General features: G+C 40.0%; 1 protein-coding gene across 2 annotated transcripts in view; it reads left to right on the top strand.

Moving 5' to 3' along the window:
- Window positions 1-24,729, top strand: part of PXYLP1 (2-phosphoxylose phosphatase 1) — a 105,348-nt gene that overhangs the window by 56,020 nt on the left and 24,599 nt on the right. For both annotated transcript variants that reach the window (XM_038416683.2, XM_038416684.2), the window contains 2 exons: window positions 15,505-15,666; window positions 16,740-16,866. In XM_038416683.2, coding sequence (XP_038272611.1) covers window positions 15,505-15,666; window positions 16,740-16,866 — 289 coding nt within the window. The remainder of the gene's footprint in view (window positions 1-15,504; window positions 15,667-16,739; window positions 16,867-24,729) is intronic.

Raw genomic sequence — 24,729 nt, 5'->3', positions numbered from 1 at the left:
GGTACTAAAACCTCCTTATCCCTACTGGAAATGCCTCTCCTGATGCATCCCAAAACCGCATTAGCTTTTTTCACAGCCATATCACATTGGCAGCTCATAGTCATCCTATGATCAACCAATACTCCAAGGTCCTTCTCCTCTTCCGTTACTTCTAATTGATGCGTCCCCAACTTGTAACTAAAATTCTTGTTATTAATCCCTAAATGCATAACCTTACACTTCTCACTATTAAATTTCATCCTATTACTATTACTCCAGTTTACAAGGTCATCCAGATCCTCCTGTATAATGTCCCGATCCTTCTCCGAATTGGCAATACCTCCCAGCTTTGTACCATCTGCAAACTTTATTAGCACACTCCCACTTTTTGTGCTAAGGTCAGTAATAAAAAAATTAAATAAGATTGGTCCCCAAACCGATCCCTGAGGAACTCCACTGGTAACCTCCCTCCAACCTGACAGTTTGCCTTTCAGTAGGACCCGTTGCAGTCTCCCCTTTAACCAATTCCTTATCCACCTTTTGATGTTCATATTGATCCCCATCTTCTCCAATTTAACTAATAATTCCCCATGTGGCACGGTATCAAGTGCCTTACTGAAATCTAGGTAAATTAGATACACTGCATTTCCTTTATCTAAAAAATCTGTTACCTTTTCAAAAAAGGAGATTAGGTTGGTTTGGCACGATCTACCTTTTGTAAAACCATGTTGTATTTTGTCCCATTTACCATTGACTTCGATGTCCTTAATTAATTTCTCCAAAATTTTTTCTAAGACCTTGCATACTACAGATGTCAAACTGGCCTGTAGTTACCCGGATCACTTTTTTTTCCTTTCTTAAAAATAGGAACTATATTAACAATTCTCCAATCATTCGGTACTACTCCTGAGTTTACAGATTGATTAAAAATTCTTGCTAATGGGCTTGCAATTTCAGGTGCCAATTCCTTTAATATTCTTGGATGAAGATTATCTGGGCCCCCCGATTTAGTCCCATTAAGCTGTTCGAGTTTCGCTTCTACCTCAGATATGCTAATATCTACCTCCATATCCTCATTCCCATTTGTCATGCTACCATTATCCCTAAGATCCTCTTTAGCCTTATTAAAGACTGAGGCAAAGTATTTGTTTAGAATTTGGGCCATGCCTAGATTATCTTTAACCTCCACTCCATCCTCAGTGTTTAGCAGCCCCACTTCTTCTTAGTTTTCTTCTTATTTATATGGCTATAGAACCTTTTACTATTGGTTTTAATTCCCTTTGCAAGGTCCAACTCTACTTGACTTTTAGCCTGTCTCACTTTATCCCTACATGTTCTGACCTCCATTAGGTAGCTTTCCTTGCTGATCCCACCCATCTTCCCCTCCCTGTATGCTTTCTGCTTCTTCTTAAACACCTCTCTAAGATGCTTGCTTGTCCAGCTTGGTCTGCAACTCCTTCCTATGAATTTTTTCCCCTTTCTTTGGATACAGGCTTCCGATAGCTTCTGCAGCTTTGATTTAAAGTAATCCCAGGCCTCCTCTACCTTTAGATCCATAAGTTCTTCACTCCAATCCACTTCCCTGACTAATTTCCTTAATTTTTGAAAGTCAGCCCTTTTGAAATCAAAAACCCTAGTTGTAGATTTATTTTTGTTAATCCTTCCATTTTAGTTTGAACTGAATTAGCTCATGATCACTTGAGCCAAGATTGTCCCCTACAACCATTTCTTCTATGAGGTCCTCGCTACTCACCAAAATTAAATCTAAAATGGCATCCCCTCTAGTCGGTTCAGCAACTACTTGATGAAGGAATCCATCAGCTATCGCATCTAGGAAAATCTGAGCCCTATTATTATTACTAGCACTGGTCCTCCAGTCTATATCTGGGAAGTTAAAGTCTCCCATGATCACGCAGTTTCCATTAGTATTTACTTGATTAAAGACATTAAAAAGGGCTCTATCCATATCCAAATTAGATCCCGGAGGTCTATAGCACACCCCAAGCACTATCGTAGGAGAGGCTTTACTAGTTTTCTTCCCCAATGTAATTTTTGCCCAGATGGACTCTGTCTTATCCATTGCATCGCTTCTTATTTCTTTACATTCTACCTCATCATTGATATACAATGCTACTCCACACCCTTTACCTTTGTTTCTGTCTTTCCTAAACAGCACATACCCTTCAATACCTGTAGTCCAGTCATGACTACTATTCTACCATGTTTCTGTTATCCCTATAATATCTGGTTTCACTTCCTGCACCAGTAGCTCTAGTTCCTCCATTTTGTTACCTAGGCTCCTCGCATTGGTGTACAAACATCTTAATTTTTGCTGTTTGGCCTCGCTCACATTTTGTACCCTATTAGGCACAGTCATTCTACAGCCAGTATAACCTATTAAACTAGTATCCACACCGCCCTCGCTCCTTATATACATTCTCCTACCCACGGCTGTATCCTTTCTTTCTTCGTCTCAATGCTAAAATCTGGCGTGGAGATTTCCTGGACATCTCCCAACCATCTCCCCCTAATTTCTAGTTTAAAACACAGTTTTATCACAACTTTATTAGTTGTTCCAGCCTCGATTCTAGAAGTCTATTTCCTTCCCTACTCAGATGAAGTCCATCCTGAGAGAACTGTCCTCTGTCCGTGAATGCCTCCCAGTGGCCATACATCCCAAAGCCCTCCTTATAGCACCACTGCCTAAGCCATCTGTTGATAGTCATAATCTTGTCACACCTTTGTTGCCCTTCTCTAGGAACAGAGAGGATCCCGCTAAAGATCACCTGAGCCTCAATTTCCTTAAGCGTTTTCCCCAGCCTAGCATAGTCTCCCTTAATACTTTCCAGCGAGAATTTAGCCATATCATTTGTTCCCACATGAAGGATAATTAGGGGATTCTTTCCCGCTCCCTTTAGGATCCTTTTCAACCTCAGGGCTACATCCCGTATCTTAGCACCCGGAAGACAGCACACCCTTCTATTCTCAGGATCAGCTCTAGTTACAGGCCTGTCTATTCTTCTCAATAAAGAGTCTCCTATCACATAGACCTGCCTTTTCCTGGTGACGGTGCTATTCTCCAGTCTCTCCCCTGTTCCCTTTGGCTGCAAGTTCTTTCCATTCCTGTTTTCCCTTATAATCCTCTTCAACCCATCCTGTATCCTCCTGGGGCTCGTATTTGGTGTAGTCTCCCTTGACTCTTCCCCTTTTCCTATAGGACTAGCCTCTCTTCTCTTCTTCCTTACCCTTCAACCTTCAGCAACTACCTGCTGAGCCCTTTCATTTTCCAACTCTGCAAACCTGTTCCTAAGCTCTGTTTCTCCTTCACTAGCCCATCTTTTCCTCTGCCTGGTTCTTTTAGTCACATGTTTCCACTGACCACTTTCCTCACCCAGTCTTCCCTCAAAATTCCCAGCCCTGCTTCCATCCGCGAGTCTGAGCTTTTCCCTTCAGATACCTCATATCTTTGCTCCATCATCTGCTCAAACCCCTTCCTAAACTCAACGAGACTTTCCACCTGCATCTCCAAACCTCGGATCTTTTCCTCCATGAGCTCTATCAGACGGCATTTCATGCAGAAAAAACTCTTACCAGTTCCCCCCTCCAGGATCATGTACATACCACAGCTTCCACATCGAGTCATCCTCAATGTGTCTTCCACTATAGGAGTCACTCCCACAGCTGCCTCTGTATCTGTCATCGCCTTCCCACCTAAATCCTGTTAATCTGGGAAACACAAGCCACACCAAAAAGACACCCCCCCCTCGCAAAAGCAAAACCCAAACAAGCACCACAACGCACACTCCCGTTTAGAGCTCTGTTTCCTGGCTCCTGTGCTGCTGCAGCTGTTTGTGCCACTGCCTGACTGGCTGGCTATCTTTATAGGACCTTTAGTCAGAAGCCCCAACCCCTAATCAGGGCTCAGCTGCTCTCCCAGCACAAAGCCCCACTCCCTAATCAGGGCTCAGCTGCTCTCCCAGCACAACACAAACACAAATACTAAAAATACAAAACCAAGTACAACTACCTTCTCCTTTAACAGAACTCCCACTCAAACTCATCTGTTTAGAGCTCTGTTTGCTAGCTCCTGTGCCGCTGCAGCTGTCTGATCTTTTTTGAGATGGGGTGATCATATCTGCATGCAGTATTCAAGATGTGGCTGTACCATGGATTTGTATAGAGGCAATATGATATTTTCTGTTTTCTGTATCTATTTCTTAATGATTTCCAACCTTCTGTTGTTTTTTTTTTGACTGCCGCTGCACACTGAGTGGATGTTTTCAGAGAACAATCCACAATGATGCCAAGATCTCTCAATGAGTGGTAACAGCTAATTTAGACCTCATCATTTTATATGTATAATTTGAATTGTTTTTCAATATGCATTACTTTGCATTTATCAAAATTGAATTTCATCTGTCATTTTGTTGCCCAGTCACCCAGTTTTGTGAGATCCCTTTATAGCTTTTTGCAGTCTGCTTTGGACTTAACTATCTTGAGTAGTTTTGTATCATCTGCAAATTTTGCCATCTCACTCTTTACCCTGTTTTCCAGGTCATTTATGAATATGCTGAATAGTACTGGTCCCAGAACAGGCCCTTGGGGGACACCACTTCTCCCCATTCTGAAAACTGACCATTTATTCCTATCCTATGTTTCCTTTTTTTCTAACGGTCCTCTCATGGATTGGTAACTTTCCTTCTTATCCCATGACAGCACTTAACAAGAGTTAAGAGTTAACAGCAGTTAACAAGAATATCTGAGAAACAGTGGGGGGTGAGGTGGGGGGAGAAATACCATGGGGAAATAGTTTTACTTTGTATAATGACTCATCCATTCCCAGTCTTTATTCAAGCCTAAGTTAATTGTATCCAGTTTGCAAATTAATTCCAATTCAGCAGTCTCTCGTTGGAGTCTGTTTTTGAAGCTTTTTTGTTGAAGGATAGCCACTCTTAGGTCTGTAATCGAGTGACCAGAGAGAGTGAAGTGTTCTCCAACTGGTTTTTGAATGTTATAATTCTTGACGTCTGATTTGTGTCCGTTGATTCTTTTACATAGAGACTGTCCAGTTTAACCAATGTACATGGCAGAGGGGCATTGCTGGCACATGATGGCATATATCACATTGGTAGATGCGCAGGTGAACGAGCCTCTGATAGTGTGGCTGATGTGATTAGGCCCTATGATGGTGTCCCCTGAATAGATATGTGGACAGAGTTGGCAACGGGCTTTGTTGCAAGGATAGGTTCCTGAGTTAGTGGTTCTGTTGTGTGGTGTGTGGTTGCTGGTGAGTATTTGCTTCAGATTGGGGGGCTGTCTGTAAGCAAGGACTGGCCTGTCTCCCAAGATCTGTGAGAGTGATGGGTCGTCCTTCAGGATAGGTTGTAGATCCTTGATGATGCATTGGAGAGGTTTTAGTTGGGGGCTGAAGGTGATGGCTAGTGGCGTTCTGTTGTTTTCTTGTTGGGTCTGTCCTGTAGTAGGTGACTTCTGGGTACTCTTCTGGCTCTGTCAATCTGTTTCTAGAACACTTCAATCTCTCTGGTCACTTGATTACAGACCTGAGAGTGGCTATCCTTCAACAAAAAAGCTTCAAAAACAGACTCCAACGAGAGACTGCTGAATTGGAATTAATTTGCAAACTGGATACAATTAATTTAGGCTTAATAGAGACTGGGAATGGATGAGTCATTACACAAAGTAAAACTATTTCCCCATGTGATTTCTCCCCGCCCCCCACTGTTCCTCAGATATTCTTGTTAAGTGTTGGAAATAGCCTACCTTGCTTGTCACCATGAAAGGTTTTCCTCCTTTCCCCCCACTGCTGCTGGTGATGTCTTATCTTAAGTGATCACTCTCCTTACAGTGTGTATGATAAACCCATTGTTTCATGTTCTCTCTGTGTGTATATCAATCTCCCCTCTGTATTTTCCACCAAATGCATCCGATGAAGTGAGCTGTAGCTCACGAAAGCTTATGCTCTCATAAATTTGTTAGTCTTTAAGGTGCCACAACTACTCCTTTTTGCAGTTTTGCGTGTCAGACTGGCCCTGCATGTGAAACTGGAAGCATTTCAGAGAATGCTACCACAGAGGTCCTGGATTTCAATCTCTTGCCTAGCAGCCTAAATTTGGCCTCCAGAACCTCTCTCTCTTATCCTTCCCTATGTCATTGGTACCTACATGTACCATGACTGCTGGCTCCTCCCTAGCACTACACATAAGTCTATCTAGATGTCTCGAGTTCCGCAATCTTCGCACCAGGAGGGCAAGTCACCATGTGGTTCTCCCATTTATCGCAAACCCAGCTATCTATGTTTCTAATGATTGAATCCCCCATAACTATTACCTGTCTCTTCCTAATAACTGGAGTTCCTTCCCCCTGGAGAGGTATCCTCTGTGCGAGAGGATACCACATCATCATCTGGAAGAAGGGTCCCAACTATGGGATCATTTCCCTAAGCTCCTGTTGGATGGTCCCTTCCCTGAGACTTTCATCCTCCTGAACAGCACATGGGCTGTTAGACTGGGGGTGAGATCGTTCTACTGTGTCGGAGAAAGTCTCATATTTGTTCCTCTTTGTCTCCCTTAGCTCCTCCAGTTCAGCCACTCAGGTCTCCAAAGCCTGAACATGATCTCTGAGGGCCAGGAGCTCCTTGCACCAAATGTACACATACGCAAGCTGCCCATAGGGCAGGTAATTATACATGCTGCATTGAGTGCAATAATCTGGATAGCCCTCACTCTGTTGCTGGACTTCTGCTTGCATTCTCCTTTTACTTCTGCAGCTCGTTCCTTTGTTGCTGTTTTGTTTTTATTAGTGGAGGGGTTTGGCCTTACATTTAAAGAATGTAACCCCCACTCAACTCCCTCGCAGAACTCCCCTGTTTTCCGCTCCTATTCACTAGCTTCTTTGGTCACTTATGAGCAGGTCTTCCTGAGTAGCCTCACCCCCTGCTAATTGTTGATGGGTGCTAAAGGGCTTAGGGGTTCAAAGCCTTATTAAGAAGCTCTCAGCTTTGCCTAGCAGGCCACTAGGCTCAGCACATGGTCCCTCAAACCATAGGCGCCGAGTTTGTAATCTGACAGACAGTGGTCCCATGGCTCCGCCCAGGCCCTGCCCCCACTCATTTGCCCCAGTGCCCCACCCCTTCCCCTCCCAGTTCCTCCCCCTCCACCGAGCATGCTGCGCTCTCGCTCCTCCCCCCCCAGTGCATCCTGATGCCGCGAAACAGCTGATCCACGGTAGGCAGTGGGAGGGAGGGGCCCTGATCAGCGGGGCCTGCATATGGGCAGGAGGCACTGGGGGTAGGGGGAGGTTCTGGTAGGGAGGCTGCCGGTGGGTGCTCAGCACCCACCATTTTTTTTCCTGTAGGTGCTGCAGACCCAGAGCAGGCGCCTATACCCCAAACAAACATACCACATGGTATATTTAAGTCAAGCAGCAAGCACACCACAAACACACAAACTACTGACAACAAACTTACCCCAAGAGTTACGTAATCACTCCTCCGTCACCTGAGCACAAGGAAGAATTTGGGTTTCAGCTGTGGATGGCCTGGAGGGAGACGTGTCTCCAAGAATAGCTCTGGACTGACAAGTCTCCTGTTCCAATGCCAGACATTGTCAAAGTCCAGTCTCTTTCCCCGACCTGCATTGATTGACTAGCTCTTAAATGTCTTTTTTTTTTTTTTTAAATACCCTTCTACTCATAATGGCTGTGAATATGATATCTATTGAGTGAGAATTGTTTGTCCAGCACTGGCCAAACCAACTTCTCTCTGATGTGGTAGCAGTTGAATGGAACAAATAATTGTACAGCTGTACATGCACTTAAGGTGATAGTGCTCAGCTGCAGCAAGACATTCTTGTATCACAAAATTACAAAACTTTTATTTACAGCTATCAGAAAGATTCAAGTTGGACAGGTGGATTCTATTGTGTCACACACAAGCATATTTGAATGTCACTTGGTGTTCACATATGCATTTGTATAAAAAGCAAAGCTCTAGAAGTGGCCCTACAGAGAGGATGCAGGATGGCAGGAATCATAAACTGGTATGGCAGGATGGCAGGGTCCTGAGGTGAGTGCACTTGTGATGCTAAATTTGCTTTTAAATTTGACAGCACTATAGGTATTATTTTACACTAGCACCTCTGCGATTCAAACCTTCTTTTCCAGACTGTTTTTAATGCTGTGTATCTGACAGAAAATTCTTCCTTCTCCATTCCATGTTTCATTGTTTCAACACCCCTCTACCCTTTCTTCTTGTTCTTTCCTCACCAGTCCTCTGCTTTATCCATCCATTTTCTTCCCAAACAAACAAAATAAAACACAAAAACCCTGCGGCTATCATGAAGATTTCAGAAACTTGTTTGGTCTGCAGTGTACCATGTGACCCTTGGAATGACCTATTAATACCAAAAAATCTTTACCTTGGAGAGAGGGATAAGTAACTTTTTTGTAGTTCCTGACATACTTGTTTGCTTTTACAGGCTAGTGTAAGATTACCGGATAGTCTTTTTGCGTTTTTGCTCTGTGGCTTAGTTCCATGTCAATGCTTTAAATAGTTTGCTCACATGGAACTGAAAGAACCATCTGTCTTATAAATGTAGAAAAATTTTAGGTCACTCTGTATCAAGAAAAAAAAAATGCAAGTGGCCATTTTAGCCTTGCTTCACACTTTCTTCTCAGACCCATTGCAGTTCTAAAGGAAAAAAAAAGTTTGGGATATAGCTTTGTTGTCTACTTTTATGCTTCTTGGTAAATATTAGTTTTTTCTGAAACTGTCTTTCTTCTGTATAAATTGCTACAGGACCATTATGTATGTGTTTAATATTCAAAACCATACTGGAAAAAATGGAAAGTATTTGTAATGCAATAGTTTGATAGTTAATGTTATACAGCATAAGCTTTGTTCTGTGTGGACTGAAGTTTGTAATAATTTCATTTTCTGCAGTGTGTAGTTTTTTGTTCCTGTCAATTTCATCTGTATTCTTTTTACGTACTCAAAATCTATATAGTAGAACTGCCTCGCTACAGTTATTCATCTGAGTATAATATTTGATTTGTTCAATTATGCTTTCTTTCGAAGGGGACTACTTCTCCTGTAATCATGGTTACAATTATTTTCAAGTGCCTGTTGTAATGATTGCATCCATTGCTTAGAAACTATATGTCTAGTGTTATGTTCTGTGAGCTCACTTTCTGGAGTTCGTAAGTTGTTCTGCAAAAACGAGAACAAATTAATCAGACCCTTTTTAGATTTAATAGGTCACATTTAAAATACAGTGAAGATAAAGCTATTCAAAGGAATCTTAACATGTTTTAAAAGCAGCTATTTTTTATTCATACACAAGATTTTCTCTGTTTGCTTAGGCAAAACTGTTTTCATATTTAAAATGTTTCCTTGACTTCTGTAAAAGATAAACTTTTTTTGTAATACACTCATTTATATAAATAAGTCTATTTTTGTTTAAATATTCTGTAATATGCAATTCAGATATTTACATAGCTAATAAATTTAAAAATACAATGAAAATCTTGGGACAGAGAGCTGGTACAAATTGTTTTAGCTTCATTGTCTTCAATGGAGTTACCCTGACCTACATTAGCTGAGAGTTTGGACCCTTTTCTCCAATTAAAATTTTTATTAATACAAAACACATGAGAATTCAGACATAAAGATTCCTAGACCATTGATTGTGGTGGTGGATTTTTTTTTCTTCCTACCATCTGGGAAGCCTCCTGCAATTCTTTTAGAGTTAACTGTACAGATTGCCCATTTTGGCACCTTTTTATTTTTGTCTATTTGCCAACGTGTTCCTTTTTTTTCATGTTTCAGACATTTCTGGCGTGACAGAACAACAGTCAGAGCTTCCTTGCTGTTGTATTTGGATATTAATGAAAAAATTGTTTATTGTATCTTGTTTCTATTAGTCCTGACTTTTTAAAATATCCTTTAAAATAATTGTATACTACTGCTCCTCTAGTTTTAAACATTTTTACAAGTTTTGAACTTTCTAAGCTACTTACATTTCATCTCTGTTGTTTGTATAATAATGATATACATACATAGTCTGTATAGCATAGTTTCAGTGTTGGAAAGGTTTCCAAAAACCTCCAAGAGTATACTTTAAATCTTCATTTTTATCCATTGCACTGACTTCTGGAAATGCTCAGATAACAAATTAATTAAATCTGTTGAAATTTTCATCTTACACTTTTGGGTCCCTCTCCTGACAAGAGAAATGCTTAAGTCCTGGCAGGATAAGGGCCCTATTCTAAAATGCTGTTAATTGAGGCTCTAAGTTTGAAAATGTAAGTACTGACAGAGAATTGATTGTTCCACGGAGATACATTTAGCTCAGTTTCATTTGATCCTGTACAGCATGTATTATATTGATAGCACTAAAGGCTGAATTCACATAGTGTAAAAATAACTATAATATGTCATAGCCATTTATTGTAATGTAAAATAGATTGTACAGTAGAGATTTAACCTTACAGCAGTTTACAGCAGAAAAAGCAGCAAAGAGATGGGACAACATTAGGTAGCCAACTCCATGAGTTACTTGCTCTAGCGATCCCTGTTACCCCATATTGTCATGGGCTTACTGGTCAATAGCTCTGCTCAGGAGCAGAAACAGGATTGACACTAAGGAGAAGCAATTTCAGTAAGGAGTACTGACAGCGAAAACTGCTGCTCTTCTAAGAGCTTTAAATAGCTGCTGCTTGTGGAGCAGAGATGAGGTGGCACAGATGGAGAAAGGAAATATGTGCGCCAAGTAGTGGGGAGTGGGGGAGGAGCCAGGCAATGGGAGGAGGAGGGGGAGCATGCAAAGAAGAATTAGACAGTTAGGGAGTATAAGAGTACAAGCAATAGAATCAGAAAGGGAAAAGGCACAATAAATAAAGACATCAGACTGAAAAGATGACACAGAAAAGGCAGAAGGGAAGGGAAAAAAGAGAAGTTGAAAACAATTGAGAGAAATTCTGAGATTGCACAGGGCAAAGTGGGAATGGATATTATCGTTTAGTGAGGGAGGGGGAGAAAGGACGGAGTCAAAGATATAGAATTGAAACTTTAAAAAGAGGCACAAAGAGGTATTTAAATTATAGTATTTTTTTATTGTTCACTTCTGACATTGGATAAGTAGAAATAACCTTATTGTATACAGCCACTAAGAGTATAGAAATTGCTGTACCAGATCAAACCTGTATCTGAATAGAACAAAACATAATATCCCAACTGAGGGCTTCTATAATAGACTGATATAATGTAACTATATAATATTTGTTTTCCTAACCCATTCCTTACACATTCAGAAAAAAAAGTTTGCTTTTTTGATCACTGCTACACATTAAGCAGAAATTTAAATTGAAGTGTGTCCACATTCTTGTCCAGGGTTCTTGCCTGGGTCTTTTTAACCCAAGTTTTACAGGTAATTAGAAACCTCAATTTGTCTGAGTAGTTCAGATCATTCCTTCCAATGTGCATTATTATCTTGTATTTGTGAAAATGGAATTCCATTTGTGGTTGGGCTATTCATTCAGCCTACTTTTCTGGGTCCCTCCAAAGTTCTTCAGTTTTCTCCTTCTTGACTAACTTAAATAATTTTGTCTCATCTGAAAATTTTGCCACTCAGCTGTTCACCCATTTCCATATTACTGATAAATGTATTAAGCAATACTAGTCTTTGTAGAGAAACTTGGGATAGCCCACTGTCAATTGTTCTGTAAGTAAAACATTTGCTACCATCCAATCATGAATAGTTGCAGCTGATTTTCAGAGAATGCATATTAGTTTTAGCAGTTTAGCCATTTGATTCCCTTGGAACTCTTGGGTTTATACCATGCGATCCTGGTGATTTGTTGCTCTTTAATTTATCAATTGTTCCAGTACTAATTATTTTGATACTTCAATCTTTGGTAGTACCTCATCTTCGTTAACTGTATAGGGTTGGCCTGTGGCAGATAATTCCCTCATACCCTCTGTGGTAAAGACTGATGTAAAGAAATAATTTTGTTTCTCTGCAATAACTTTATCTTCTTTATTGCTCTTTTTTTCTCCCTGATTCTGGCTTTCTGTTTCTAGTATACTTACATACATTTTTATTTTTATTTTTTGTTTTTGCTTCTTTAAGGGTTACACATCTTCTTTGTTATCTTATACTTAATAGTTTCAGAGCTAAGTCTAATGATTTTGACTTTTTTTTTTTTAACTTTAGATATAGTGTCACTGTGTTAGTTGTTGGTATGATTTTCCCCCAACCACCCACCAATGGATGTTGAACTTAATTATATTGTGTTCCCTGTATGTTACCTGCACTCTCCTGTTGTGTGCTCTGGAACTAGCTGTTCCAAAAAGCAACTGCTTATAGCATTTGAAAGTTGTCTGTGTAAACCTTGTCTCCTTGGGAAATTGGATCAATTTATATGGGGGTAATTGGAGTCCTCCATTAACTGTTTTATTAGGCATAGGAACTACTTTGATCTCCTTTAACAATCTGCATTTACAGAGGCTGGTAGTATAATCTTATTAGTATAATTAAAAAACAGGAGTACTTGTTGCACCTTTAAAGTCTAACAAATTTATTTGAGCATAAGCTTTCATGGGCTACAGCCCACTTCATCGGATGCATAGAATAGAACATATAGTAAGAAGATGATATAGAGAGAGAGAGAACATGAAAAGGTAGAGTAAGAGGCTAATTAATTAAGATGAGCTGGCATCGGGCTTTGTTGCAAGGATAGGTTCCTGGATTAGTGTTTTTGTTGTGTAGTGTGTGGTTGCTGGTGAGTATTTGCTTCAGGTTGGGGAGCTATCTGTAAGCAAGGCCTGGCCTGTCTCCCAAGATCTGTGAGAGTGAGGGATCATTTTTCAGGATAGGTTGTAGATCTTTGATGCGCTGGAGAGGTTTTAGTTGGAGGCTGAAGGTGACAGCTAGTGGTGTTCTGTTGTTTTCTTTGTTGGGCCTGTCCTGTAGTAGGTGACTTCTGGGTACTCTTCTGGCTCTGTCAATCATGGCAACTCTGTCCACATATTTATTGAAGTGGCACCATCATAGCACCTAATCACATTAGCCACGCCATTCCCATCATTTTCAATAAGAAAATCTTTCCCTCCTTGAAAGGAATATGTTGACAGGGGCAAAGCCTTGAGAGTTCATTATTATGGCTGCAGTTTTCAAGGGCTACTACAGGAAATAATCTTCAAACCTAGGCAATCTGAAGAGACTTTGTCAACTCAGCTTAGTCCAATATTTGGATTTTGTAGAAACAAGCTTTTGCAAAGCCAAAAGACCTATGAGAAATATTTCCATTTATTTTGTTTCACAAATCCAAGTTTGAGTTGACTTTGTGTCCCTTTCAGTTTAGTGTGATACTGCCAAGGGCATTTTCACAACGACATTAGTGTTCACTTTTTTGTTGACTTTTTGTTTTTGTTTTAGTTGGGTAAATCCATAATAGTTAACCTGGGTAATTTTTTCTGTATATTTCTAAAATCCATATTTCTTACATTCTTCTGAAAGGGACACTGAGATGTTGTGGGCTCCATGCATGATCTAATGTAATTTAGCTTTTTCCCATATATTTAATAGCTTTTTCCAATTTAAAAAGTCTGTGCTATCATCTAACATTAGTGAATTCTATTTTTAAACTTCATCTGTGTACAGCATTTCAGTTTCAAGTTCAATGATTATAAAGTGAATAAAAATTATTAGATATATTTTGACATCCTTATGAATATTTTATTGTACAAGTAAACAACAACTCTGGATGGGCGGAAAGGGTGATATCTGAAAATTATAAAATCAAAGTTTACTAAAAACAAGTTACTCGAGTTTATCTATAAAAAGAAAAGGAATACTTGTGGCACCTTAGAGACTAACCAGTTTGTGAGCATAAGCTTTCGTGAGCTGCAGCTCACTTCATCGGACACATGAAGTGAGCTGTAGCTCACGAAAGCTTATGCTCAAATTTTAGTCTCTAAGGTGCCACAAGTACTCCTTTTCTTTTTGCGAATACAGACTAACACGGCTACTACTCTGAAACCTGAGTTTATCTATGAGACAGCTTTCAAGGGGAAATGTCTAGGAATATGTGAGCCCACTGCAGTTAGCTTCACATGTAAAAAACTGCTTCTTTAGACTGCCAGTTGGACAGCAGTCACTGGTCCTCCTGTGAAAGTGCGTCCATGCGGACAGCTGATGGGCAAGAAGTGATCCTGCATGACAAGTAGTGGTTAGGCCATGCTTGATCCCTGGGCTGGGAAATATTCTGTGATATAAAACATTACTTCAGCTGAATTTTCTTATCACCTAACCATTCTGGACTGATGTGATTTTTTCCTATGTTACTTTTTCCATTCTCACCGTTTACTAGATCGTAAATTAGGTAGATAGAACAATCAAAACTGAAATTTACTACTTTCTCCATACATGGTACTTCCCAAGGCCCCAGTCGTCACTATATACCTTAAATTGATGACCATTTGTACTGAAAATTTTCAGTGGGTTAAATTGTCCTATGTGTAAAACAAGATTGGCTGCCGCTCACAAAAAGATGACATGTTAGAAGTGTAATAAGGGTACTTTAGACCTGTTCACTGGGTGTTCTTTCTATACTACCGGCAGTGAAGACTTCTGATGTTTCCAAGGAGATGATGAAATATAAAGCCAACAATCTGTTGTTGTCTTCCTGGCTGAACTAGTCTCCAGGCAGGCAATCAAAGCAATGTTTCCAACTAAGATACTCTGTAGAGTCAAGTTTCTGAAGTAAATGCTTGTGATATTTACTGTAAAGAGTGCCTAACAGAGTTAATACTATCCTGAGCTATTAAACCTGACTTCAGAATAAGAAGAGGTTGGGGAAATTCAGTCTTTCCCATCCCCATAAAGAACAGACCAAAATATGTTTTTCCCCCTTTATATGGTGAAGTTCCTTTTCTAAATATTAGATTTCCTAAACTATTTTCTCAGCTGCTTTTTACCAAGAGAAGTCCCAATAGTCGTGTGGCTACAAGTTCCTTTACCAAGATGTGTATCTCTTTTCTTCAGCAACTCCTGTCCGACCTCTCAGGGTCTATGCTGAAGAGTCAGTATATCCGCAATCATGGGAGATAATGACTCGCGTCTTATCCACTGACTGTTGATATAGGTTTTTAAATTCCTAGTCCTGCTGCTGCTCTTGTCACCCATGGAAAAATCCAACACAAGAAGCAGTTTCAAGGAAAAGAGAGCAAATGGCAAAAACAGTGACTCTGATATCCAGATACATTTCAGAGGTCTTACTCCAAAGAGAGCTCTTTAGGGTCTTCCTGATTTTATTATGTAACGGCATCAAAAATTGACAGGATGAACCCAGAACCTAGTGGTCTAGTGTGACTGATTTTCATGGAAGTCCCTTTCCTGGTAAAATAACCAATTTTTACAACTGAATATTTTGCACATTATTAACATCATAATATGGATTTAATGACCAGTATTAATTTATTACAAATGTTTTAATTTTGTCTTTTAGTGCACTTAATTCCAGTCAACCCAGTCAAGGAAGATGGGCTGAACCCTAAGAGCCGAAAGAGAATAATGCTTGATCCACTGACTGAACCCCCTGCAATTGATCCTATTTATGAAGCTCGTGTTTACTGTAACGTTCCTAGCATAACTGAAAGCAGCATGGAAGGTAGGCTGTGTTACATGGTGTAGACAATTGACAAGGTTTATTTCATTATTAGGTCCTACATGTTGGCACTGGAAATGGTGATTTTAAGTATGTATTGTAAATGCTTTAGAACTTGGAGCTAGCCGCAAAAATCTTGACTGGCTACTGAAATATATTCAGTTGCCAAAAATGCTCAATTCCTCCTTCCCCTTATTTTGTATTTTTATTTTGGAGTTGGTTGCTAAAGGAGACCTACAAAGGTTCTTCTGACAGTTAATCCACAAAGGGATGGGGGAATAAGGAGAGAAAATATAGATTGTAGCTGTTTAAAAATATTTAGCATTTTGTTTGAAACAGTTTAATCATTTCCTAGTGGTATGAAATTTTGAACATGTTAATGCTGAAGTCTCAAACTGGGATACAAGCAATTGGGGTGCTTCCTCAGAAATGACAGGTTAAGTTGGTGGGAACCATGGAAAGAGATAATGATGGGAGGGGAAAGCAGGCTCTAAATTTAGTTGAGGAAGACACTTTTTGGACTGCTCACCCATAGTATGGCACAAAGCATCTTATATCACTATATCTTTGTATCATCCACTAATGTCAGTTAAATGCTTATATCAGTCAGTCCCCTTAGAAAGTAAACCTAAGGTAAAGATTAAAAAAACAATACTTGGATCCAGAGTAGCCCACATTTGGTGACTTTCTAGGCATGCTGGAAAAGTCATCTGCTGAATTGGGATTTTGGAGAGGGCTGAGGGTATGCTTCCCAGAATGATTAAAGAAGGGAGGAAAGGAGCTTTATGGTAAGAGTTTCTTTTTGAATAATTTATTCTGACATTTCTGGGGTTCTATTGTAGTATTATGTGTTGGGCGCCTAGAGCCGTTATAGGTGTCTTCTTATTATTTAAATTGAAATAATTATTTTGAGATAAATGACTGTCTCTCCTCCATATTCTCTAAGTACTGAATACAGTGTTGATAAACAACAAATAATTAACAATAATGCATGCTTTTTTACTTGGAATAGTAGAATTGGAAAACATGGAGAGGATTAAGACGGGTGTTTAATTTTACTTCTTCCTTCTGCATAGGTCATGCACCCCATTATTTTAAGCTTGTGTCTGTCCATGTGTTGATTCGCCATGGGGATAGATATCCACTGTATGCCATTCCCAAAACAAAAAGACCAGAGATTGACTGTACATTGGTGTCTAGCAGGTAAACGTCCTGGATTTTACCATTTCTCTCTCAATGTTGACATTTACTGTAACATTTCCAAATGTTGTGTAAGAGCTGAGGCATGGTGCATGAACAAAATTAGAGAGAGAGAAATGACTGTTGTTATGCATCCAGTTTGTAAAACAGCTATCTGGGAATGGTTGATTATCTCTTCAACCAGCTATGAACAGTTGGCCAAGTTTTTTTATTAGTCATGTAGCAGTCTGTTGTTTTGAAGTCTCTTTAGCATGTCTATTACTTGGATATAGTTAGAGAGTCATGGCATTATCAAAAAATCCAGTGTGTGTTAGCTACACACAAAATAGTTTGTCATTGAAAAGATGGCTTCTGTCATAGCAGGCCCTGTGCATTGAGATTATATTTAATCTCTTCATTTGGTCCTTAAAAATGTAAAAATCAAGTGATATAATAGCGCACAGGTGCTATGAATATTTTTCACACAAATTAAATTATATTAATGAAGCATTTTGATTAGGATTAATTGGATAAAAGTGTAGAAATTCCAAGTTATGGTTCTTAAAACCTGTAATCCTGCTCACTCATCCATGTATAGGTTTTGTATTGACATATATTATTATTAAGATAAATGCCTTACTTTTAATGGCCAATTTGTTGTCATTTTGTGTGAGATTCATAGTTTCAATTTCTGGAATTTGGAACAATTTTAAATTTTAACCTAATATATTAAAAGACAATTCAGATGGTTTTTGAAAGTTACAGAATCATAGATTTCTTTAAAAAAAATCTACTTTTAAAAATTAAGATATTTAGCAAAAATAATAAAATGTAATAAAATTTCTATAAGGAGGCCATTTCCTGGGGCCAGACAGGAAATTCAGCTGAAGATGATGGTAACTCTTCAATTGATTTAATTGGTAAAACAATTGACTTTGACTGCTATTTTTAGGTAAGGTTCAACCTGTATTTAATAGTTCTTGAGGGAAGTGGATAAGTGGAGCTTAGTTTTATGTTATCTTGGGTACTTGTAGACAGATGTGATTAGCACTTGAGGAGAGATACTACTCCTGAGTACTAGGGCAGAGTTAATGTCCTTGTTCACAACTACAGGTTGAATTGGTAGTTGGAAGTGCTGTTGGTATGTAAACTGAATCTGTCATTCCTATTCCGTAGTAATTTTACTTTATTCATAGTACTTCTTGGTAGTGAAGCTTCCTTGGTTAGTTCTATTGCTGGAATAAATGAAGTTCTGCTGGTTTGCAGCGCTCAGCATACTTTCTGCTGTGGGCATTGAGTATGTTTTGGCCCCGTTCACACAAGTATTTGAACAGAATTCAACATGGTTGAGGATGGCATGGGTCATGGGGGCCATTTGTGACCCATCTGGAGTCAAATAGCTGCCCACTTGCTGGTACCTACAGTCTCAGACTGAACTTGCCCCCAATTGCTGATAAGTCTCTAGGCCTTTAGTTTGTTTGGTATATCTTATTGTAAGTATCCTGTTTGTGACCCGGCTCTCTGACCATATTCTTTGAGTGGCCCCACATGAAACATTTTCACATGTTCTCTTCTCCTCCTAACTCAACAAGCTGGCTCCTCTCTGCTGGGAGCAAGTCTGACTGCTGTGAACTCCCGTTAGGTTCCTTTCATCCCTATCCCTCTTCTTAGTTTGCAGCAGCCTTAAAGTCTTGTGTGCTGTCCTGCTTCTTTTTTGAGGTAACCATCACCCCAGCAAACTCCAGAGCACCATTTCCTTGTCATGTCCTCTCTCCAGTAGCTTGTTTTAAGCAAAGATAATTTTCCTAGCCTGTCACTTTGACCATGTTACCGCTTTGCATCTCCCTTCTCAGTCACATCGTACAAAACTACGTGTCTTCACTTTCAAGGCCCTTTACAATTTACCTCCATCCTACTTCTTGTCTGCCATTCACAGTTGAGATGTCACTGCCCACCTCCAGTCGGCCCACTGTGCCAGCCTCCATCATGCACTGCTTACATTTTCAAACAATCACCAATCTGTTTCTCCCGTGCTGCCTCTACAGGGAGTTCCTCCCAAGACTGAAACATCCACAAAACTACTTAATTATCATCCTTAAAATGTTCTCCTTTTCAGTGATGCCTACAAAAAACTTGACGGTGGTTAGAGACCACTGCCTGTCATGCTGACTAGTATTGTTTCCTTGTACTCCCCATCTGTCTTTATCCATCTGGGGGTCTCCTGATTTATACTTATACTGTAAATTTGGGGTAGGGACTGTCTTTTTATTCTGTGTCTGTACAGTGCCTAACACAGTGGGGTCATGGTGTACGATTAAGGCTATGAGGCATTACAGTAATACAGATAATCTTATGACTAACATGTTACGTTTAAATAAAAGTATCATATTCTGTTACTAGTTCAGAGCAGCACATATTCTTAGGGATTATCTATCTACATCTGCAAATCCTGGGCTACATCTGCATATTAAAAAAACAAAACCAATTTAATTGAGTATCTACACTACATACACTGCCTCTTTCAAATTTTAAATACCTCTAGTCCCTTATCTAAATAAAGCATTAGAAATTGACTGCTTTTTTCCACATCACTAGGAAAGAATTTCCATCTGTTAATCAAATCTTCTTTCCTGCATGATAACAGTAAATTGCAATCTCTTGCAATTCAGTAAGTTCAGATCCAGCCTCTGCTATAGAAATTTTGAAACTTCTAAAAATATGTATATTCCACATGTATAAGTTACCTTTGATTTTTATTTCTTAACATTTATCCTTAGTGTTGAAGAGAGAAATAATACTTTTTCTTCAGGTTAGTTTCTTTTTGTATTGAATATCTTTTTTGGGTGGGGGGAAGGGAGATGGCACATCTGTCATTTTAATTTGAGCTCTTAGAGATAAACAGATACAATGTCACTATTCAAAAATTGCTTTTTACCAACAGTTACCCCTCAGTGCTATTTGAGCTGCTAGGGTGAAAGCCAAAGTAAAAAAGAAAAATATGGTATGTCAGTTACCTCTGTGTAATAAATATTTTAATGACAACCACTTAATTTGAATGCTTGGTTCTTTTATTTCACACTATAAGGCTGTCTCCAGCCTAGCACTTCCACTGGTAGCAGGCCCAATTCAGGTTGCAGACATTCTGAGTGTTGCCGCAACTTTTGGTAGCAACATTTGTTCTTTTTTACTTTAGTGCTCAGTGATATGTGAGGTGCAGTATGGAACAATCAAAAGTGGACATTAGAAAGATACAGTATAAAAAGACTTCACCCTAGTTTGTTTGGTTTTACTTATTATAAGTAAAACCAAACAAAGCAATAAGTACTTGAGGCATTGGTGGTGATTGAGTTCCCAAAGGATATAATTTTCCCTAGTGAACATTCTGAGGTTATGTCTACGCTCAAAACCCGCATGAGCAAGTCTCGGAGCCTGGGTCTACAGACTTGGGCCCATGCTACAGTGCTAATACCAGTTGTGTAGATGTTCTGGCTCAGTCCTTGAAACCCACCCTTTCCCAGAGCTTCAGAGCCCGAATCTGAATATCCACACAGCCGTTTTTAACACCGTAGCTTGGGCCAGAGCCTGTAGATCCAGGCTCTGAGACGCGCTGTCACAAGTTTTGAAATGTAGTATAGACGTACCCTCAAAATATTGAAAGCTGAAAGTAAAAACAAAAAATGAATGCCCAACATAAATATCCTTTTCTATCAGTATATTGAGTACCTGAGACTAAATGAATAGCTGCAATAACTTTTTGTTATATATTTCTTCAAATATATTTGTCCTTCTGTAAAGTTGGGACTACCTGACTCTTTCCATGATACTCACAGTCCATGGTGAGGGGCTTTCAGATCAATGTATCCAAAGCAACGTGCGAGAGCACAGTGTTATTAAGTAATGTCTTGCTATACTCCTTTGTCTTTCTTTTTCCTTCTTTGCTATAGCAGGTTTGTGGACTAGAGCAATAGGGAAGTTGATTACAAATCTCATTTGGACAAGGGCTAGGTTTTTGTAAGATTTCCAGTACTTCCTAGCAATTACTAGAGTTCCAGATATCTTCAGGAAACTGCCAAATGCAATGAAAATGAAACCTCTCCTAACCTGAAAATAGCTGCAATTTAGTGTAAGGAGTAGGAGAAGTTAGTTCATTATCTGACAGAGTTCTCACATCCTGGTTATATGTATAAAAATATTTCTTGTAAAACAATGTTTCCCTGATACCATATGTCATCACTGAGGGGAAACCCCACCTGTGTTTTCTCTCAGTGGTTGGGCAAGCACTCCTACTCTCAGGCTTCCAGCTCCCCAGCCATTGGCTTCTTTTGGCAGAGACCACATCTCTCTCCCTTCTGATTGGAGTATGTCCCGGCTGTACAGTTCCCTGCCAACACTGTGTTAGTCCCAGCAAAGACAGCCTTCCTTAATAGACCTGTCTGCTCTCTCAACTGTTACAGGTATAATTGCTACAGTTATAAGGGATCACACAGTACTTTTTTCCAGCCTACTTTATTCTTAAGGTAAAAAAGCATTAAAGAAAACATGGTAAAAACACTAAAAGAACCTATGGCATGCTAATAAGCTTACCAGACATCACCCCAACTTTAACATAGGTTCTGGCAGGATAAATTCTTCAGCACCCCATCCTAGGGGAGTTCTTGTGATTACCAGTCCATCACAGCTTCAGCTCAGAACAAAGCACACTCATGACATGTTTAGTTCTCCCTTCATACAGTTCAGGCATCTTTGATCTGGAATTACCAGAAACAGGTAATTGGTACACTATGGGTCTCTCTCCCAGGGCCGTCCGTAACCATTCGCAAAGTACGCAGCTGCGTAGGGCACCAGGAAATTTGGGGCACCAAATTTCCTGGTGCCCTGCGCAGCTGCGTGCTGCTCCAGTCCCCTGCCCCACCTCTTCCCCACGGCCCCCGCACCTGCTCCGCCACAGTCTCGCCCCCACTCCACCCCTTCGCCAAAGCTCCTTCCCCTTCCCGCATCTGCACCAACCCAGCCCGCCGCCACTCCCCTAAGGTCTGCAGCAGGGCTGGGCCTGTACTCACCGGCGACAGGAAGTGCAGCAACCCAGCCCCAGCTGCGCCGCTGATGATTGCTGGGGGGCTGCCTAGGGCCCCAGAATACCTAGGGACAACCCTGCTCTCTCCCCCGGGCGTATCTTCAAAAGGTTGGCTTTAAAGTGGATCATTTTCATTTCCCAGGTATTTCCTAGAAAATCCACTTCACAGGTACTGTTCCAAAAAAGTCTATTGAATTTTCAGTATCTTCCAGAGATTAGTCAGTCTCCCAGAGAGAGTATATACACAATAATAATAATAATATAATACACAATCTTCCACAATAACACATACACAATTGTATTTTTAATAAAATGGACTCCAAAGATGTTAAACTTAATTCAATGAAGTTGAACCTAATTCAGTAAAGTTCATTAATCATATTTCAGGATATTGTCACTGTCACACTATTGATGATTTTTAAAGAGAAAAATCTTTTAAATTAAGCTTGAGCATTTTGTACTTAAAGAAGCCGAATCATAGTGCATTTTGAAAAACTCTTAAGCTAGTATATTTTAGAACTTAAGCTAGTGTTGGCTGCAGTTCAGTGAAAACCAGAAGCTTTATTGTTACTGTCCCCTCAACCATGCAAGGGTCAAGAGCATAGGTGTCAGCAGGATTGTCTGAATTGCAGTGTTTTCTTGTAGGCTCTGGAATCCAGTGCCAATAGTATAGATGCATGCGTGTTGCTTCCTCCACATGTCACTCAGGTAAGAACCAACCAACAGATGAGCAAGCATGAAGTTACTCCTCCAAGCAGCACACAGGATCTCCATTTTCCTTCCCAACCAGTTCTTCCTGCTCCTGCACTGTAGAATCAGGCAGAGAGGTGGTTTTTCTGTGGTGCATTTTAAGGGTAGTAGAGCAGGAATTTGGATGGATTTAATTTGGTTTTTAGATTTCATTCTTGCATGTAAACTTCTGGTCTCAGGAAATGCATAAGATGCCTTCCTGCGTGTCCCCCATGCCTCCAGCATAAGCAGCACCTGTGGTTTTGTCTTTAGAACCAGACTACTTCACCTGGCCAGTGTCTAAGTGGTTTTTATGTAACTAATGACTGGACAGTGGGTATTGTGATATTCCTTGTCTCCCTGACTGGCTAGTCTTGAGCAGTTCAATTTAAGAAAATATTAGACAAGTCCCAGACCGTGTCAATTCTTTGCCCTTCTGCTTATATTAAAATCAGTTACTTTAATAATCTTGCATGATGGGGATGTTGCTAACATATGCAGAACTGGTGTGAAAAACTATCTGGAATGAATCATTAAGCATAGTTTAATTCCATACTCATAAAACTAATAGGAACCTTTACTAAAGAGGATAATTTACTAGACATGTAACATAAATGAGCAGAAAAGCTAGCCGAGATTGAATTCGGTAAATCCAGTGTCTGAAGAATACTGAAACATGAGGTGCTCTGCTCACCACAGGAGCGCCTCCTTATGGTCATGTCTGAGAATTAGCTCTGCTAGTCTGATGCCCCCTGCTGCAGTTGCTCACTCCACCTCTGTCTCTAAGTCTTGCAGTCTCAAGACTCAAATGCTCCCGCTTTGTGACTTGACCCCCGGCTGGGTCACTGTAGTCCACCCCTTCCAGGGCATGAAAAGTTCTTGGGATCCGCTGTCCAGTGCTCTCTTCCCTCTCATTGCCCCTTAATGGCGCCTCTGCCCAGTGGCTGGTGGGGACCCAGGCCTGCCCTTGACACTGGGTTCCAGCCCAGGGATGCTACAAGCAGTCAAGGTCTGCACAGTCCTGAACTGTACTGCTGTATCCTTAGGCTGCTCCTATATTTCCTTCTCTCACCCTGAGAGTAACTGCAGCCCATCAGCTCTGAGCTACTGGGATTTATTCAGGCCCTTCCTGTCCAGTTGAACCTCATATCTAATTAGTCCTTGCCCCCTTGCTGCTCCTCCAAGTACAGTGTAGGTGGATAATTAGCCTGCCTAGCCACCTTAACCCCCTTCAGGCCTTGTGTGGATGGACACCCTATCACAACTAGATTTATTTTTTTTAGTCAGGATATCTGACTGCATAAGAAAAACAACCCAGAAGTAGGTATATGTTCTGCAATTTGCAATATTTAAGATATTGCCTTCAGTAGTAGACAGTATTATAACCAAGCATGAATAATTAAACAGTAACCATATAGCTGACCAAGCTAATACTCTGATTGGATGACTCCACAAAGAGTTGCAGAGTTGCGTATGCACAATCTGTTTTGCTCGATCAGTGCATCTACTGTAGCAGCAGGAAGAAAATGTACTTCAGAAGGCCCTTCAGACTTTATTTAGGTTATCATTCTTCTATTCTGTAATACAGCCCAAATTATTTATGGAAAAGAAATGGAAATAAGATCCTCTTCCATAACCATGTCAAGATAATAGCAACATTGTCTCCATTTTGTTGGTCAAGAAGTTTATGCCATTATTAAAGATTTTTTTTAACATTTCATTTCATGTTTGAAAAGAGAAACAGAAAATGTTAAGGCCTTTTCCCCTCCTTGTTGTATCCACTTCTAAAGCATTTATTCCTTCTTAGGCATGGAAAATTCAGGGTAGAACAGAAGTAAACAAAACATCAGTCAATACCAGGACTCCATATGGTATGTACAATGTTGCATTAAGAAGCAGAAGAGTCAAATAATTATTTTCATTGTCTCTTTGCAAAAGACAAACAGTTATAGAAAAGATCATGGGCAGAAATTTAGGGAAAACAAATTACCTGTACACCCTCACTTTGGAAGGCAACATGAGTATTAATCTCTTTTGCTGTGATTTTTCACTGATATGGTCAAGTGAGAGGTGCAGTGCCTGAG

The sequence above is a fragment of the Dermochelys coriacea genome, chromosome 9 (assembly GCF_009764565.3).
Source record: "Dermochelys coriacea isolate rDerCor1 chromosome 9, rDerCor1.pri.v4, whole genome shotgun sequence".
Taxonomy (NCBI): Eukaryota; Metazoa; Chordata; order Testudines; family Dermochelyidae; genus Dermochelys; species Dermochelys coriacea.
The sequence above is the reverse complement of the archived record's forward strand: the minus strand, read 5'-3'. Positions and strand labels throughout refer to the sequence as shown.